This window comes from Protomyctophum parallelum (genome assembly GCF_964188405.1).
Source record: "Protomyctophum parallelum genome assembly, chromosome: 15".
Classification (NCBI taxonomy): domain Eukaryota; kingdom Metazoa; phylum Chordata; class Actinopteri; order Myctophiformes; family Myctophidae; genus Protomyctophum; species Protomyctophum parallelum.
In genome coordinates this window covers 23942827-23960736 of record NC_139710.1, presented here as the reverse complement: position 1 = coordinate 23960736, position 17910 = coordinate 23942827, and the positions used below count along the sequence as shown (strand labels likewise).

Genomic DNA, 17910 nt, shown 5'->3' with positions numbered 1-17910 from the left:
ACAGTTTGAGGGTCCAAATGTGTCACGGTCCACTCCCCGGACCGTGGACTTTGACTGTCCTTATCTAGGTTTTGGATATTATTTACTGTATGTTATTTCAGTGTGATCTGTATTGGTATATGCTCATGTGTTACTGACTGTTGTTGCCTTTGGTGTTGTGTATTATTATTTTTATTTTATTTTATTTTGTAGTGTTGTTCCTAGTGTTTCCTGTCTGCCTAGTTACTGTTACTTACCTTGTCTAACCTACCTTGTGATGAGCCAATGTTTCCACCTGTGTCCTTTTAGTCCCCCAGCCTATCCTAGTGTTTATTGTATTTTGGTTTCATCTGTGACCTGTTATCCTGTGTCTATTTAAGTCCTGTGTTTGCTTTGTGTTCTTGTTGGTTCATAGTTCCCTGTTGCGTTGAGTTCCTGTTCCTGTTTTCTGAGATTTACCTGCCTTTTGCTACATTTGGGTCCTCATCCCTACTCACTGTAACACAGTGGACTTAAGTGGTTTGGTCCAAAGCACTTTTTACTACTTTCCATTGGTTTCAATATTTTCGAAACCACACACAGACAGATAAATGATGTTCAATAGCACTGATTTATGCCAATAATAATAATAAAAACTAGAACTGCACTCTGTCGAGTGCATACTTGCTTGTTGCACACTAGTAGGCCATAAATGGCCAACTAGTGCGCAAGCAGAGCGCGCAAGTCCTTTCGACCGCTGTAAACTGTCAAATCTCAGTATCTCTGTGAAGGAACATTTGAAATGTATAATTTTTAGATGTAACTATTTGCTACCTACCTACTTTATGCATATAAACACCCAGTATTATTAAGTATGATTCAAGTTTCTATCTATATAAGTTTGGGTGAAGAGCTATAGTCATACATATACACACCACGTACTCTGGTCCCAGCAGATCAGGCACAACTTGCTATTTTATTTTTACTGATTATGTATATAGTATACGTATGACTAGCTCTAAATGATGACGTAAGAGATATGGTCATTTGTGGTCGTTTGGTCCCAGCAAAGCAGGCATATACTATATAGGCATATACTATATATAGTATATATATATAGTATATAGGCATATACTATATACGTATACATATATACTATATAGAGTGTGTAGTTGTAAGTTGATTAGCGGTATACTGTGGTTACTTTGCGCCAAAATCTGTGACAGCTGTCCCGCCATTTGATGTTTATGCAAGAAAACAGCAAATCTGTGCCTGGTTTGCTGGGACCAAACGACCACAAATGACCATATTTCTTACGTCATCATTAAGAGCTAGTCATACATATACACACCACGTACTCTGGTCCCAGCAGATCAGGCACAATTTGCTATTTTATTTTTACTGATTATTGCGAACGCAGTGAGCCACTTACTATGACAGCAGGGGCTGAGTGTCTGTGTGTGTGTGTGTCACGCTGTGTGGTGTCACGCTGTTACACCACCGGCCCGCCACCAGAGGGCGCAGCTGTGGCACGCACGCACACACACACACACACACACACACACACACACACACACACACAGGGCGCAGCTGTAGCACACACACACACAACCACACACACACGAGCTGCGTTCGCTTCACGCGTTTGCGCGTCTTACTTGTGTATATAGTATACGTATGACTAGCTCTAAATGATGACGTAAGAAATATATATAGTATATATATAGTATATAGGCATATACTATATACGTATACATATATACTCTATACTCTATACTGTATAAAGTGTGTAGTTGTAAGTTGATTAGCGGTATACTGTGGTTACTTTGCGGCAAAAACCGTGACAGCTGTCCCGCCATTTGATGTTTATGCAAGAAAACAGCAAATCTGTGCCTGGTTTGCTGGGACCAAATGACCACAAATGACCATATTTCTTACGTCATCATTAAGAGCTAGTCATACATATACACACCACGTACTCTGGTCCCAGCAGATCATGCACAATTTGCTATTTTATTTTTACTGATTATGTATATAGTATACGTATGACTAGCTCTAAATGATGACGTAAGAAATATATATAGTATATATATAATTATAGTATGTAGGCATATACTATATACGTATACATATATACTCTATACTCTATACTGTATAAAGCAGGGGTGTCAAACTGGTGATCCGCGGGCCGCATGTCGTCTTCTGCGGCCCGCCTGCCTCAAGCAAAAAAAAGAAAAAAATGTTTTTTTTTTTGTTTGTTTTTTAATAGCCAAAATATAGGCTAATAAGTAAGGCTGCATGATATATCAAACATGTACCTTCATCAGAGTGGAGAATATAAGTATAAATCAAGTTGAGCAAAGCCACTCTTCTCTGCCCCTCTCTCTAACAGACACAGTTAACGATCGCTTGTTAAGTGCCTGCCAGACAGACAATCAGATGAAATGAAGGCAGGTGTAGAGTAGAGTGTAGACTAGTGAACTGAACATGTTCTCTTTATATCAAGTACTTCATACCAGCCCCTTATGAAACTACTTCTCCCCAAATCCAAATGGATTTCATTTTCCATCCTGAATGGCAGTAACTAGCATACAATGAGAACTGAGAAGATCTCCACAAAGGTTTACTCATCAAAACTGATTATAAAACTGTAACCATCAAAGCATGCACTCAACATATAATGGTTATGTGACCATGGCATGTGCATAATATAAAATCTTCTATACTGGTGTATAAGTGAAGGGGGAGGGGCCGCATCGCGACTTGTTTCTGTTCAGAGAGAGAGAGAGAGCCCACAGATGTGTGGGCATGGGGAAATCATGGAATGGTTTGAACTAAGAAAATGTAAAAATAATTTTCTGACTTTTTATTTCACAATATATTCCCCAATTTCCACTGAGATTATGGGGTGAATGAATGTGGCCAGACCCATCTTCTCTTTCTGTCATAGTGACATTGTCCTGCATCAGATCATGTCTAAATCAGGTTCTCCAATGTCCAGTAGCCTCTTCAGTTTTTTGAAGATTTTTTGAGTGGTGCAACCACTCCCTTACGGAGCTATGTGTGTGGCTGGCTGGGTCTGAGCACTATGTGTGTGGCTTGCTGGCTGGCTGGGTCTGAGCACTATGTGTGTGGCTGGCTGGCTGGCTGGGTCTGAGCACTATGTGTGTGGCTTGCTGGCTGGCTGGGTCTGAGCATAGATAGATAGATAGATATTATAGCAGTGACTGAGACATCGAGCGTGCGTCCGCAACTGGTTGTGGCCCCCATCAAGTGACCTTTTGACCAATGCGGCCCTCGCCCCAAGTTGAGTTCGACACCCCAACTACAACTACTACTTACAACTACACACTTTATACTATAAAGTGTGTAGTTGTAAGTTGATTAGCGGTATACTGTGGTTACTTTGCAAGAAAACAGCAAATCTGTGCCTGGTTTGCTGGGACCAAATGACCATATTTCTTACGTCATCATTAAGAGCTAGTCATACATATACACACCACGTACTCTGGTCCCAGCAGATCAGGCACAATTTGCTATTTTATTTTTTACTGATTATGTATATAGTATACGTATGACTAGCTCTAAATGATGACGTAAGAAATATATATAGTATATAGTATATAGGCATATACTATATACGTATCGTATACATATATACTCTATACTGTATAAAGTGTGTAGTTGTAAGTTGATTAGCGGTATACTGTGGTTACTTTGCGCCAAAAACCGTGACAGCTGTCCCGCCATTTGATGTTTATGCAAGAAAACAGCAAATCTGTGCCTGGTTTGCTGGGACCAAATGACCACAAATGACCATATTTCTTACGTCATCATTAAGAGCTAGTCATACATATACACACACCACGTACTCTGGTCCCAGCAGATCAGGCACAATTTGCTATTTTATTTTTACTGATTATGTATATAGTATACGTATGAGTCTGACTAGCTCTAAATGATGACGTAAGAAATATGGTCATTTGTGGTCATTTGGTCCCAGCAAAACAAGCACAGATTTGATGTTTTTCTGTATAAACATCGAATGGCGGGACAGCTGTCACGGCGGAAGAGACCGGGCGAAAACATTACTTGCGCGCTCTGCTTGCGCAAGTAATAATCAAAAACCTCAAAAATGGAGTTAGGTGGTTTCCTCCCGACAGCAACACATTTGTATTAGAAGAGCTCAATCACTTTTACGCACAGGCAGCAGGTGCCAGGCCATCTACCTGGATGGCACCTTCAGGAATTGCCCCAGGAACTGTACCCAGTTGGTCACCATCCATGGCAGATAGCTGCACAGAGTGGTACCCTTTGTGATGGGTCTCGTGACCAGTACAGGCAGATCCTGGCTCTATTTCAGCAAGACGGCGTCAACTAGGTTATTCATTCAAACACAGATCACATTAGATAATTGTCACACGGGTGAAAAATGTGTTACAAAATCGTGGGATAAAAATAATTAAAACACACACACACACACACACACACACACAGATCAGTCGTCCAGAGCTCTGCGTAGGTTCTCCCAGAACAGTCCAGGGTGCTGTCCAGCCTGGGACCAGCTCAGGTAGGTGTGTCTCTTCACCAGCCTCCTCATGTGATGGTAGGGAGACAACTGCTGGGCTGGAATGTCCTCCAGAAACACCAGGATCAACACGTCCTTCTGTTCATCAAACAGACGGTAGCTGCACACAAGAGTGTTTTTGTTAAAGGTTAAAGCCTGATAGTATGCACTGTTATACCGGTAGTAATTTTTTCAGTAACAGGGCCCACCCCCCCCCCCCCCCCCCCCCCCCCGTCTCTCCAGCTCTTTGATAAACATTTAAACAAAATACATTTTCGTGGATCGCACATTTTCAACCAATCAGGAGAGAGTACCCATTTATTTATGTCATCAATTCCAATTTCACTTGTTTATCCTGTATGAGTTCTCTCTCCTGAGTTGGTATCCCGAGCTGAAAATGCATTTTCTGTTTATTAACTCATTCAGTGCAACCTGGTGGACACCAGTTTTGGCCCTCGTTGCCACCAAAGCCCATTATAAATAAAAGAAAGAAAATGTCATTCTATTGTGCATGTAATGTGCATATCATCACCTGCACACCAGATTAGAGGCATTTTCAAAATATGGATACATTTAAAACTTAAAACAAAACAAAAAGGAATATAAAAAAAAAATGTTTTGTCAAAATAGTAAAAAAAAAAAAAAGTTAAAGTAGTTTAGGGATAAGGGGTTTAGCATGGACGAAAATAGAGCCCATACTGTATTACACACAAACAACACGGGAAAGTGTTTCTTGTGTCCTAAACATCATTAAAATAAGATGGGGGCACCTGGCCATCTGGATCTCTCTAGAACACCATTCACTCTCCAGGTAACGATGGCTGATCACACAGATGGTCTTTCTGCTGCCATAGATGGCATCTGTAATGTTCTCTATAATGGCTTTACCTGGAAAAAACAGATCATACTATAATAATAATTAAAAACAGGATTTAGGAAACACAAGATAAAGGGATATTTACTGGTGACCCAAACTAATTGGTCCACGATCCACTAATAGGTCCTGACTCCTGACCCAGTGTTTGGGAAACAGTATAGGTGAGAGACGGACAGAGGTGTACTGTGTACCTGGCAGGAAGTCTCGGTGGTGCAGACAGAGTCTCCAGCCCTGCTCTCCCTCCAGCACTGGAAGCATTTCTCTGCAAACCCAGAGCTCATCGTGGACATTGTAGGAGATGAAGGCATCGTAGCGCTGAGGAGATCCCCTCTTTCTTTCCTTGGCGTCGTGAAGGACGGCCAGGAAGAGGTAGTAGGCATAGAGAAGATGCAACCTCAGGAAGTGGTAAGTGAAGGATGTGAGCAGAGTCAGCACAATCACACAAGAGGAGGAAATGTAGCAAATGAATCTAGCGTCCACCCAACAGTAATGATAGTCAATGTCCAGAAACCTGATACCCTTTATAGCCAGTGGATAAGCACAAATGTAGCGGTGAACATCAACTGCACGCACCTGCATTTGGTTGTTCTGCATCCACTGCTGGAAGTCATAATTCGAGCAATCACAAGCGAAAGGGTTGTCGGCCATGTTAACATACTTGAGAGCAGGCATAGAACGGAACACAGAGACATTGATCACCGTCAACTCGTTCTGGCTCAGGTCCAGCCAGGAGAGTCGAGTCAGGTTGGCTTGTGCCAGGAAGCCCAGGGACTTCAGTTTATTGTTGGAGAGGTTGAGAGCCTCCAGGTGTGGAGTGTTTTTAAATGTGATATATGATCTGTGCGGACTCGGAGTAAATAATTCTGCATTGCATTGTATTGTAAGTCTTGTCAGGCTCATCAGTGATGGCAAATGAAATAAAGATGTATTGATTTTAACAACATTAACAATTAGACTGAGAGTTTCAAGTGCATCTAGTCCTTCAAAAGCGGCGCCATCCAACTCCACTGATGCGCTTGATTCCACATCAAAGTGTTTGAGTGATTTAAGACCTGTAAAATCCTCCTTCAGAAGGAATGGAAGTAAGTTCCCACTTAGATCCACGTATTCAAGTTTATCTAGACCAAATGTATCGGCAGAAAATACCACAATGCCATTGTGACTCACAGTTAGAACCTTTAACTCATTGAGGTGTTGAAAAGCACACCATTTTAGAAAGAATATTTTGTTGTAATCTAGATGAAGGTGTGTGAGTCTGATTAAATGTAAGAAGTCTAAGCAGTCTATGTCATTCAATTCATTGCCAATAAGGTTTAGTATTTGAAGCGTTGAGAGATTCTTAACATCATCTGGCACTTTGGAAAGGTGGTTATCGACGAGGTTCAGATGACTCAGTTGCTTCATTTGTTTTATTGAATCCTTAGACAGTTCGGTCAGGTAGTTGAATGGTAAATCTAGGTTGGTTAGCTGAGTGCAATTTGCCAGTTGTTCACTTACGTTGCCAATATGGCTATAGGTCACTTTGAGTGTCCTCAGTGTAGGTGTTTTGCAGGCAATGTTTAAGAGACCCCCGTTTATCCACTCATCCGCGCACACCAGCTCCAGGTACTCTAGTGAATCAAGGCTCTGAAGAGACTTTCTGATAGAGTAAAAAGATGTAGAATTTTGCGAAATACCTGTAAAATACACCTTACTTATATTTCTGAGAAAATACTTGTCTGGTATGTCCCACTCCCATCCTTCACCACAACAGTCTGACAGGTCGATTGTCTCAAGATGTGGTAATGCAGCCGTTGTGATGCTAAACTTTTTTATCGACTCTGAATTAATCTTCAACTCCCTGAGCTCACACGACATGTTTGATGGCAGTTCTTTTGACTGAAAAGACACTAACTCATGAATTGAGATGTTGAGCGCCTGTAAGCGTGGCAGTTGCAAGATGGTGATGATATCTGTCATTTGATGTATATGGTTAAACTCCAGATTTAGTGCCTCTAAACTGGGGAGTAACTGGAAGGCAGCAGGGTTGATGAATTGGATGTTGTTTTTATCCAAGCGCATTATTTTGAGGTTAGACAGTCCCTGAAACACATTGTCAGTCAGTGTTATTAGGTTGTTGTTGTTCATATGGAGCACTTTAAGTTCCATGAAATAGACAAAAGCCCCGTCATCTATATGGGTTATATAATTAAAACCCAGTTCCAAATCTCTGAGATTTGACAGATGGTAAAAATCTGTCCTGTTTATTTTTCGAATTACATTTCTCTGGAGTGTTAATGATGTAACGTCCCTGGGAATGTCATCTGGTACGCTAACAAGTTGACGATGTTCACAATCCACTGAAACACCAGCAGTGACATTGTCAGAGTAGACAATAGTGCAGTCGTTCAGGATATAAGCCATAATGGGACTAAGATGAAGCGTGCACAGCAGAAATAAGAAGCGGAAACAATGCCAGCTTCCTGTCTGTAGCATCATGGCTGTCTTCAGGGTCAACTGTCAGTACACTGGTTGGTGACAACACTGTTCAGCATTGAAGATCTAAAGAGCATAAAACAGTTACAGTACTACACATGCAACATTTTATTTAATCTTTAACTTGACAAGGATTCTCATTCTATAGATATTCCACATGGCCCATGTGCCATTGTTCCAAGAACTATGCCAAGTTATGTTTTATGGACATAAAACATAACATAATGGCATCATTCTCGTCCTGTTGGGACTCAGATGAGACAGAAATATCAAAGAAACTCAAATTTAGTGAAGTGTTTCACTTCACTAAATGAGGAAGTTAATCCATTTTTTATTCCTAATAAAGAGGAAGAAAAAAGACAGACCGATTAATCAGACCGATTAATTAATCAGTCTGATTTATTAATCGAACCGATGCCGATTAATCTAAAAACAACTTGGCCGATACTGATGTGTTTGCAAATTAATCTCCCATCACTAATATATATATATATATATATATATATATATATATATATATATATAAACATGCATGCTTATTTTCTCTACAGTCACAACTACATACAGCTACCAACCAGGCAACCAACACAGTTGTTTAGCTTAGAGATGTTTCTTTATCTTTAGACACACATGTATAGCCACTGAGGCTGCATAATTAATCCATCTTGAACTAATCTGCTTGATCCTTATACATATATACAGTATATATATAGAGAGAAAAGATTAATCTCTCTGTAAATTTCAGTTGTCCGTTTTTTGTTTTTTTTTACCCCACTGAATCCTCTGCATAATTATGATCAATGTCATTAAAAAAAAATCAAAGAATAGCAGTTTCTGAGATTAATTTCAGAGCACCATGGAAATATTTCTGTGCCAAAAGAATTAAAATATTAAAACCTACCCGGACTCCTAAACCCCAGTGACGATCATCCTCCCAGTGGGTTGAGGGAAATGAATGAGGGTCATTTGAGAGTACTTCTGCACATCAGTTTCGTACTTCCGCAAATCAGTTATTGTGTGGGGGAGCAACTATAAAACAAACATTTCTTCTCCAAAAGAAAGCAATCCGAATTATAAATCACGCTGATTATTACACACCAACAAATCCACTTTTTATTCAGTCACACACCCTAAAATTGCATGATTTGGTAGACCTCTCAACAGCAGTTATAATGTATAAAGCACATAACAGACTGCTTCCGCCCTGTGTCCAAGAGTTGTTCGAGGCTCGAGAGAGCAGGTACAATCTCAGGGGATTCGGCATATTCAGGGAGACTAAGGCAAGAACCAACAAAAAGGCGAGATGTATAATCGTAAGAGGTGTGAAACTATGGAACGGCTTAGACAATCAACTGAAAAAGTGCGGCTCAATTAATACATTTAAAATAATGTATAAATCTAAAATAATAGATAAGTATAGAACATTATAAACCTAGTATATTTACTAATCATATCTTAATCATATTAGTATATAAAGTTATATAATAACTATATAATAATCATATAACATTCTTCTCATGTGCGACTCTGGATTCTGTGTGATCAAATCTGTCTTCTCCTTATATCTTTCTGTTTTATTTTTTTCCTTGTGTTTCCTTTTGTGTTTGGTTGTTTATTTTTTTGTTTTGTTTTGTTTTCATGTTTTTTATTTTATTTTGTTTTTTGTTTTATCTCTCTTCTGTTTGTTTCTCTGTCTGTTTTATGTCCCCCCCCCTCCCCCTCCCGGGATAGGCACAATAAGCCATTGGCTTCAGCCTAAACCCTTTTGGTCTCCAAAAAGAAAAAAAGAATACATGTAATGTAATGTTTTTGCCTTCTGACCAAAATAAAACTGAACTGAAAAACTGAACTGAAACTGAGTTGATGGACACTTATTTGACGAGTATTATAAAGCATGGATACAAAGTCCATTGTTTGACTTTTATTTTCCCAGGTCGTCACTTCTGGCAGACTTCTATTTGAGCCTGATTTCCGAACATCGTCATCATCCAGACATCATGCTGACTGGATAGTTAATATTAGAAATAGTGAATTTCAGTTTATTTTATTTACACAGTTAAAAACACATGAGAGAAAGTGAGGATGAGACATTCTTAACAAGTGTAGGATACATGCAGTAACAACAAAATCAATAAGAAAGATAATGTGCCAGAGGAAAAAAGGGGGGAAAATGGTTTTATTTTTTCTTTCTTTTTGAATGCAATGCAACACAATATGTAGTGGGGGGCCCGGCTGCTTCATCTGTCTCTCAGCGGCGGTGGCTCAGGAATCCTTGAACAAGACACTGAACCCCTAATTGCCCCTGATGTGCTGGTTGGTGCCTTGCATGGTTTCCGGTGTTTGAATGAGTGAATGTAATGCACAATCTACTATGTAAAGCGCCTTGGATATAAAGGCACTATATAAATGCACCATTTATTTTACTATAGGGTCCTTGGCCTGAAAAAACATTGAAGTAGTAGGATGTAGGCTACTCTAGTCAATTCGGTTTTCCAATTCAAATGAGCTTTATTAGCATGCTAAAACGTTTACATTGTCAAAGCAAGTGTCAGAATATAATAAAAAACAATTTAGGAAAATGGGGAAAGTATGTGCAATTGGAGGGGCAGGATTAAATCCTTTTAGCATTGTATCAATCAATCAACCAACCAATCAAGCAAGCAAGCATTCAACCAAAAGCTTTTTGAAACAAATAGCAAATCTTTTGCAGTCACTTTTGGGACAAATATATAGCAGCATTCTTCTCAAAGCTATTTAAATAATGTAGTATACAAACGCCTCAGATTTTAAATGTGTTTAAAGGTAGCAGCTTTAGGTCTAGAGAGGTCAGGTCAACACAAAGTTGGCTACAGAATGGAAACTCACTATCTCCCTCTAGTGGTTAATATGTTGTTGTTTTTTTGTTCAACCGTCTCCACTCAGGCATCATTACGTCAACGGTCGCCTATACAACCAACTAGCCAATTACAGCGCGTCGTCCGTTCGGGCCATGGGATGCATAGACTTTGCTTTCCTCCAGCTAGAGTTCCGTTGTGTCACTTCCTCTCGTCGGCTTATTTGGCGGCAGCATTGATTGAACCAGCCTGGTGTTTATTTTCGCCAAGTAACACATCTGGCACATGTTATTATTTTGATGACATTTAATTGAGTTTAATTATAAGTTATAAAATAATGTCTCGTGTCCTGAACGCCATTGTGGCCGTGTGTCCTAACAAGGGCATCGGAAACAACGGTAACTTACCCTGGCATCCCATACGACTCAGGTACGTAGGCATCTCGCGACAACAGCAACAAAAGAGAACAGATCTACAAGCTATCAACGCGCGCGCACGCACGCACGCACACATGCACGCACACATACACGTACACACACAAACACACAGGAAGTAAGTGATAGAATCGATTCTAAAATGTTTTTATTAATTTAAAGCAGTGATTATAACTCATAATTATATCTAAAGAACCTTTTTATTTTGGGGCATGATTTGATTTTGATCTCATATCAAATCTGTCATTTGGTCCAGAATGCACTGTCTGTCTGTCTGGTCTGTCTTGTCTAGCCTACTGCATGTGTATTCAGTATTGACACCCTCGCTGTCTGTCTACCATTGTTAATATAAGATGGAACTGACCCAAATAGACATTCTTGTATGTTCTGTAGTTGCATTTACTTGTAGTAGCCTACATGTGTAACAACAAGATGAACTATCAGTCATGAAGGCGCCTCCAAGGGCCACACTTTGAGAAACCGGTAGGATTAGACAGCATACATTAACCATGCACTAAACTAATCATTGCTTTTGGGCAGAAACCTAATTACTTCATATTAGGGATGGGTCCGATTAATCGATTATCGTTGATAGGACCCGAAATCGATTATGAAAATTAATAATCGATAATCTTTTTTCTTTTTTTTTTAGTTTTTTTTTAAATGAAAATCTGTTGGAAAGGCAATATTGTCATCCAAACAGGACAGGGCTATAGGCCTACCAAAGTGTGCCTGGGATGTGTCTGTGTAGCTGCATGACTGAGAGGAGTGTGAGTGGAGATTGATTCCAATCAAGATACAGGTTTGGAGGATTTAGCAGGTGTTGGGAATTTACCTAATCAGGCCTAGGCTGGGGTCGCTATGGTGATCAATTGGATCAACACTGGTCCAGGGACCACCAGTGGTCCTCATTTAAAAGATGGAGTTAGTAACCAAATGGACCCTTATTAACTCTCAAGAGTTACAATTATTGTTAATCAACTACATCAGGGGTTCCCAACTTTTTTTTTGACTTGGGTACCCCTTGGGGGGAAGATTTGTTTTATTTGTAGGGTTCATTAAAAAAAAGAAAAAAAAAAAGGGAAATTATAATAAAAAAAAGAAAAGAAAAACGATTAATCGATTAATCGTTAATATTGAATTATACAAATCGATTTTCATTTTGGACACATCCCTACTTCATATTTAAACTTCTAATGTTTTTCATAAATTAAATGCCATACTTCGTCATACAAAAGTATTGAACATAGACGATGTACAAGCATTGTGACACGTTGTCAGTTGTAGATTTTCACACATGTTTTAACTTTCCAATCTGACAGCAACGCAAACTAAAGCCATGTCTGCTGGGTTGTGTTCAGAGTCCACGTACAGTCCATTATGTTTGTTGCACAAGATGAGAGAATTAAAGAGACAGGCTATTATATTGCCTGCCGTCCCTTGAAAGACAATTTTCCCATGTGTGTCATGTGTCACTGTCACAGACCAATTTTTATGGGTCATGACTCGAGTAAAAATGCTGCTGGGGAGCCCCCTTAAGGACCCCTGGAAACACACACACACACACACACACACACACACACTACACAACGTATTGTGTACATTTTGAAATGTGCACTTTGTGCAGTCTTTTAATTTGCTATAGTAGTCTAAAAGATGTAATATAATATGTCTAGATAAATCAATTAAAATAAAAAAATAAACATTAGTGACAGTAAATAACGTGTCACCTTGTTACTGACCATGTCTTGAATTGACTTTTTTTTTTCCTTTATTTTATTACAGTAATGAATTCAAACATTTCCGGAAGATGACATCAACCCCATCTGCTGAAGGTAACTGACGTTTTATGGTTCACTTCATGTACAATCTATACAAGATAAGCTATTTTCACTGTTTTTATAATTTAAAAAAAGGAATGGTTTTGTCCACCCGACAGCGACATATTGTTCATCACTGAGGTATTATACTGACATGCCACGTTTGAAGTGGTTAAGTGTGTACTTTTCATTGATTGAATACTGTATTAAATAGAAATGCAAATAGTTCAAGTACGGTCAAACACTTGGTCTACATAACCCCAAAAAGCCCTGTGGGCATGTTTCAATTGAGGTCCTATGTAAATACAATACCATCACAAATATAAAACACTATATGAATGGGTGACCACCTTTCCAATGGAGAAGTGAGGCCTGTTTTAAAAGAAGCCAGTGATCCACATTTGGGTGGCGGTGCTGTATTATAGAAGGAGAATTTACCCCTAGTATTCTGGCTATGGGTGCCGCTCACTCTTTTTTTTTGTAGCCAATTTGCTATTTTCACTAATTAGGGTCACGGGGGAATGTCTAATTTATCTTTTGGGTCACGGGCTAAACTGTTTGGGAACCACTGTTCTAGGTAGACAGAACGTGGTGATAATGGGCAGAAAGACGTGGTTCTCCATCCCGGAGAAGAACAGACCTCTCAGCGGAAGGATCAACATCGTCCTCAGCAGAGAACTCAAGTATGTACTGTATGAATGGGGCAGTCACGAATCACCATCATTACATTTTACTTTACAAATTATTGCGATTAACAATAAGTAAGTAGGTCGGAGGGGATTATTGTCGGTATCAGCCGATAAAGCTGTAGTCTATCCCTATTACAATGCGCTAGAGCTGATGGTAGGTGTGGTGCTGCCTGTAGGGGTGCACGGTTATGGAATTCTGACCGATATCCGATTATTTGCAGGGTCATATCTGCCGATACGGATTCTGACAGATGCCGATATTATACCACAATGGAAACAAGCCTATGCCCGATAGGGGCTTGGCCCCAAAGCCTGTCAATAAAGTATTCCATCAAACAATAAATAGCCTATACTCTTTTCCAAGTGTCTGTTCTCACAACTGAATGATTTTTACTTAAGATTTTACATCATATTCGATTTGACTTTTGTTCAAGACTAGGGGTACTAGAAACGTTTGATTTATCTTGAACTGCTTGATAAATGTATACATTTTTCGTGCTGGTGAAAACCGACTAGTTAATCAGGATTATTTTGAGACCGTTCCGATACCAATACGGCATTTTTATGGCCGATATGGCCGATTCCGATTATGCTACCGATTACATCATGCATCCCTAAGTCCCAGTACTTAACCCATTTAGCTATTGAAAAATAGCAGATCTACAAGCTCATAGCGCGCCACTCTACAAGCTTGTAGGTCTGCTATTTTTTAATAATCGTGAAAATATTTAGTTCAGAAAACTGGAGGATTTAGAAGATTTTTTATTTATTTTTGAGGTCAGGCCTAAATGGGTTAACCACACAACTTTCTGCACCCAAGCAAAAATCTACAAAGTAACTATTTTAAAATTGAGTGCAGTACTTGAGTACATTTACACTGACCAGCTGTCAATCAACCCTCACAGAGAAGCGCCTCCAGGTGCGCACCACCTGGCCTCTGACTTCAGCTCAGCGCTCCGCCTGCTGGACACGGCTGAGATGGCAGACACAGCTGACCAGGTCTGGTTTATAGGAGGCAGTTCTCTCTACAAGGTACTGTTACATTATCAACGTTAATGTGTAGAGATGACGCTGAGTTGACAAGGAAGTCAGAGCTGCGTGGCTGCTTTGCCTTGAACAGTTCTGGTAGGAAAATGCCGTGTATGAAGGCTGAAACCCTTATTTTGAAGGTTCCGCCGGAACTGGATGTAGAAACATTATCCAATCCAATCCACTTTATTTATATAGCACGTTTCAAAAGTACCACACACAATCCCAATTGCCTCCCTCAAGCCCTGAGCCCTGAGCCCTCATTGACTTTAGTGACGTCAGCTGTAAGTGCTTGAGGGTGAGAGGCTGCAAGGGCTCCAAATTGTTGTGAAAGTAATGGGACAGCTCTTTGAAGATGAGTCCACCATTCATGACACTTTGCATCACTTTATACAAACTGTCCTTATTCACAGCCAGTGCCTACCTACATTCTTGGCCTATTTATACATGTCTATCACTTTTAGTACATGTCTATCTATTTTAGTATTTAAGCTGATCGTTTTATTATTAGTTTCTTTAATACACTTTCCTGTGTGATAGGGGTTGTAATATTCATATATAATAATATTCATTATAAATTGCATTTCCATATTATTTTACTTTGCTCATTAGTCATTTCTCATCATGTTTCCCTTATTATTATTATTATTATTGTTATTAAATATATAGCCTATCCTTCCATTCCGTCTCCCTTTGAGAACAGTGAGAAAGCACTATTGTGTTTGTTGACATAACCGCGATAACCGGGGCTGAGTCCTCACTGACTTTTCAAATGGGACATCCCTCAAGCCCTCGCAGACTTCACATGTACGCGCATCTAAGTCAGTGAGGGCTCATTGAGTCAGCAAGGGAGTGGATTGGGATTGGGCCACAGAACAAACTACAGCAAGAATACAAAGTACAAACAGTGAAACAACTGAGACACATCACAGAAAAGTACAAGACGCAACAGCGTCAGACAGTGAGTTAAGAAGGTGACCCCAGAAATAATAATAATTTAAAAAATAATGTTGAGAAGCACTGATATATAAACCTCACATCTTATGATGAATTAGGGGCTCCGTTGTCTATTAACAAACTCACTGACAGTATGTTCTGTCCCACTGGCTATGAAACAGCTCCTTACACAAGGAAGATCTGCTAATATGATCTTTTGATTCAGTTTCAAGGACATTTGAATACCGTCGCTGTTGGTTGGACACCTTCTATGTCCAAAACGGTTACTTTCAGGAGTTCCAATGGACCCAATGTCATTATTATTTAGTCACAAGGTCTTGATGCATTCCATTGATTATACAACCCACAGACACACTTTCACTTTGACTTTCAGTAATAGAAAAAAACAGCTCTACAAGTTCACAACACGTCACACTACAGTTGAAAAATTGACATACACAAGGTTTCTGCACGTTATCAAATATAAATGACGGTGAATCTCGGACACCTGTGATGACTAAGTTTGAACCTTTGTCACACACTTCCCTTTGTTGTCAGTTCAGTTGTCATGGAGACCAGCTCAAGGAACCTTGAGCTGGTCGGGCAGAAACCTTGTATGTATAATATTTCTACTATGTTCTTTTTGTAAATGAATGCCCTACTTTGTCGGAGAAGAGTATCGCGCAACTGTAGCAAAATAATATCCGATCCACAAGCTCACAACACCTTTCAATTTATTTTTCTGTTTAATAGTTTTGGACATACAAGTTTTAAACCCCGTCCTATAGTCTGACAGACAGACAGACAGACAGACAGACATGCCGTGTTGAACTGTGTGTGTGTGTGTGTGTGTGTGTGTGTGTGTGTGTGTGTGTGTGTGTGTGTGTGTGTGTGTGTGTGTGTGTGTGTGTCATGTGTGCCCGCCCGCCCACCCTCCAGGAAGTGATGGAGAGCCCGGGGACCAGGAGGCTGTTTGTCACCCGGATCCACAAACAGTTTGACTGTGACACTTTCCTGCCTGAGATCAGCATGGACAAATACCGCCTCCTGTCCGGGTGAGTTTTACACATGACCCCTAGAGCAGTAGTGCTCAAGGGGTGAGTAGTGCTCAAGGAGTCAAGGACCCCCGATTTGATATGTATTTGGCTGTGGACCCCCTCCTGAAAATGATGTGTCAAAAAAATAAATCAAAAATATTCAAGAACTTTCCAAAATGTTCAGAAATAGCAGATGTACAAGCTTGCAGTGACGCGCAGTGAGCTTGTATATCTGCATTTGGTGTTACAATGGTGTTACAATGATTGTGATGCTGTATTAACAAATTTCACTGGGGACCCCCTGTAACCCCCCCAAGGACGCCTAGGGGTCCCAGGACCCCACTTTGAGAACCTACTGTGGAGACGAACATTCAGCCAAAATAGCCAATCGGCTGTTTTGAAATGACTTGGTGAAAGAAAACACTAGTACGGCGGTTCTCAAAGTCGGTTCCTTGCGGCGCTTCCCAGACAAAAAAAAAGGCTTAATGAATCGCAAAATGTCTTAATAAATCACTTTAACCACTATAACCCTTTTAGTCATCATGGCTTAGTTTCTATATTGTTTTCCTCCGTGAAAACCGGTAATCGACGAACTTTTTTCGCCATAGTTTTAGTGGACAAAAGTAACACTGTGTCCGTCATGTGTTTTGTGTTGCAGGGTTGCAGGTGTAGCAGAAGGCGTGCAGGAGGAGCACGGCGTCCAGTATAGTTTTGAAGTCTATGAGAGCATCGAACACTGACCTGTGATGTCACTATATGTCAAAACGACGTGGCTGTCGGGCAGAGATATCGTATCGCCATATTTCTACATGTTATGTATTATAAAAAATAATTCAATGCCCTACTTTGTACAACGGCATCACACAAAAGTGGTGTAAATAGCAGCTTATACGTCTTACCTTTTTTTTTTTTTACTCTGTGGGTTTTGTGAATATTGAACCAACGAAAAGTATTGACAAGCTTGTGATTAAATAATAACTAGCCTACACTGCTGGGGTATCCCCCTCATAGGCAATGAGACAAAACCTGCAGCACACATGGAGCGCAGCCACACTCAATGGAACGGAACACACACACACACACACACACACACAAAACTAGTGGTTGGACAGTAATGTTCTGGACTTAAGTTAAACAAATAAAAATAAATGTATAGATCTGTACTTTGTATTTCTTTGTACTTTGTATTTCTGGAGACTTGAGTCACGTACGTGTGTCCACTGTATGTGTGTTTGTTTGAAACAACACAAAGCT

At 40.0% G+C, this 17910-nt stretch overlaps 2 protein-coding genes across 2 annotated transcripts; one reads left to right on the top strand and one right to left on the bottom strand.

The window, feature by feature from the left end:
- Positions 1-4456: 4456 nt before the first annotated feature.
- On the bottom strand, positions 4457-6302 carry LOC310871746 (toll-like receptor 13; the record flags this gene model as incomplete). The annotated part of the gene is made up of 3 exons (XM_083783384.1): positions 4457-4646; positions 5296-5413; positions 5594-6302. The coding sequence occupies 3 exons, from the start codon at positions 6300-6302 to the stop codon at positions 4457-4459; spliced, it is 1017 nt and encodes a 338-aa protein (XP_083639510.1).
- Positions 6303-10984: 4682 nt separating this feature from the next.
- On the top strand, positions 10985-17676 carry dhfr (dihydrofolate reductase). Its single transcript, XM_083785016.1, has 6 exons — positions 10985-11140; positions 12931-12980; positions 13543-13648; positions 14560-14686; positions 16559-16674; positions 17315-17676. The coding sequence occupies exons 1-6, from the start codon at positions 11049-11051 to the stop codon at positions 17394-17396; spliced, it is 573 nt and encodes a 190-aa protein (XP_083641142.1). The 5' UTR covers positions 10985-11048; the 3' UTR covers positions 17397-17676.
- The last annotated feature ends 234 nt before the right edge of the window (positions 17677-17910 follow it).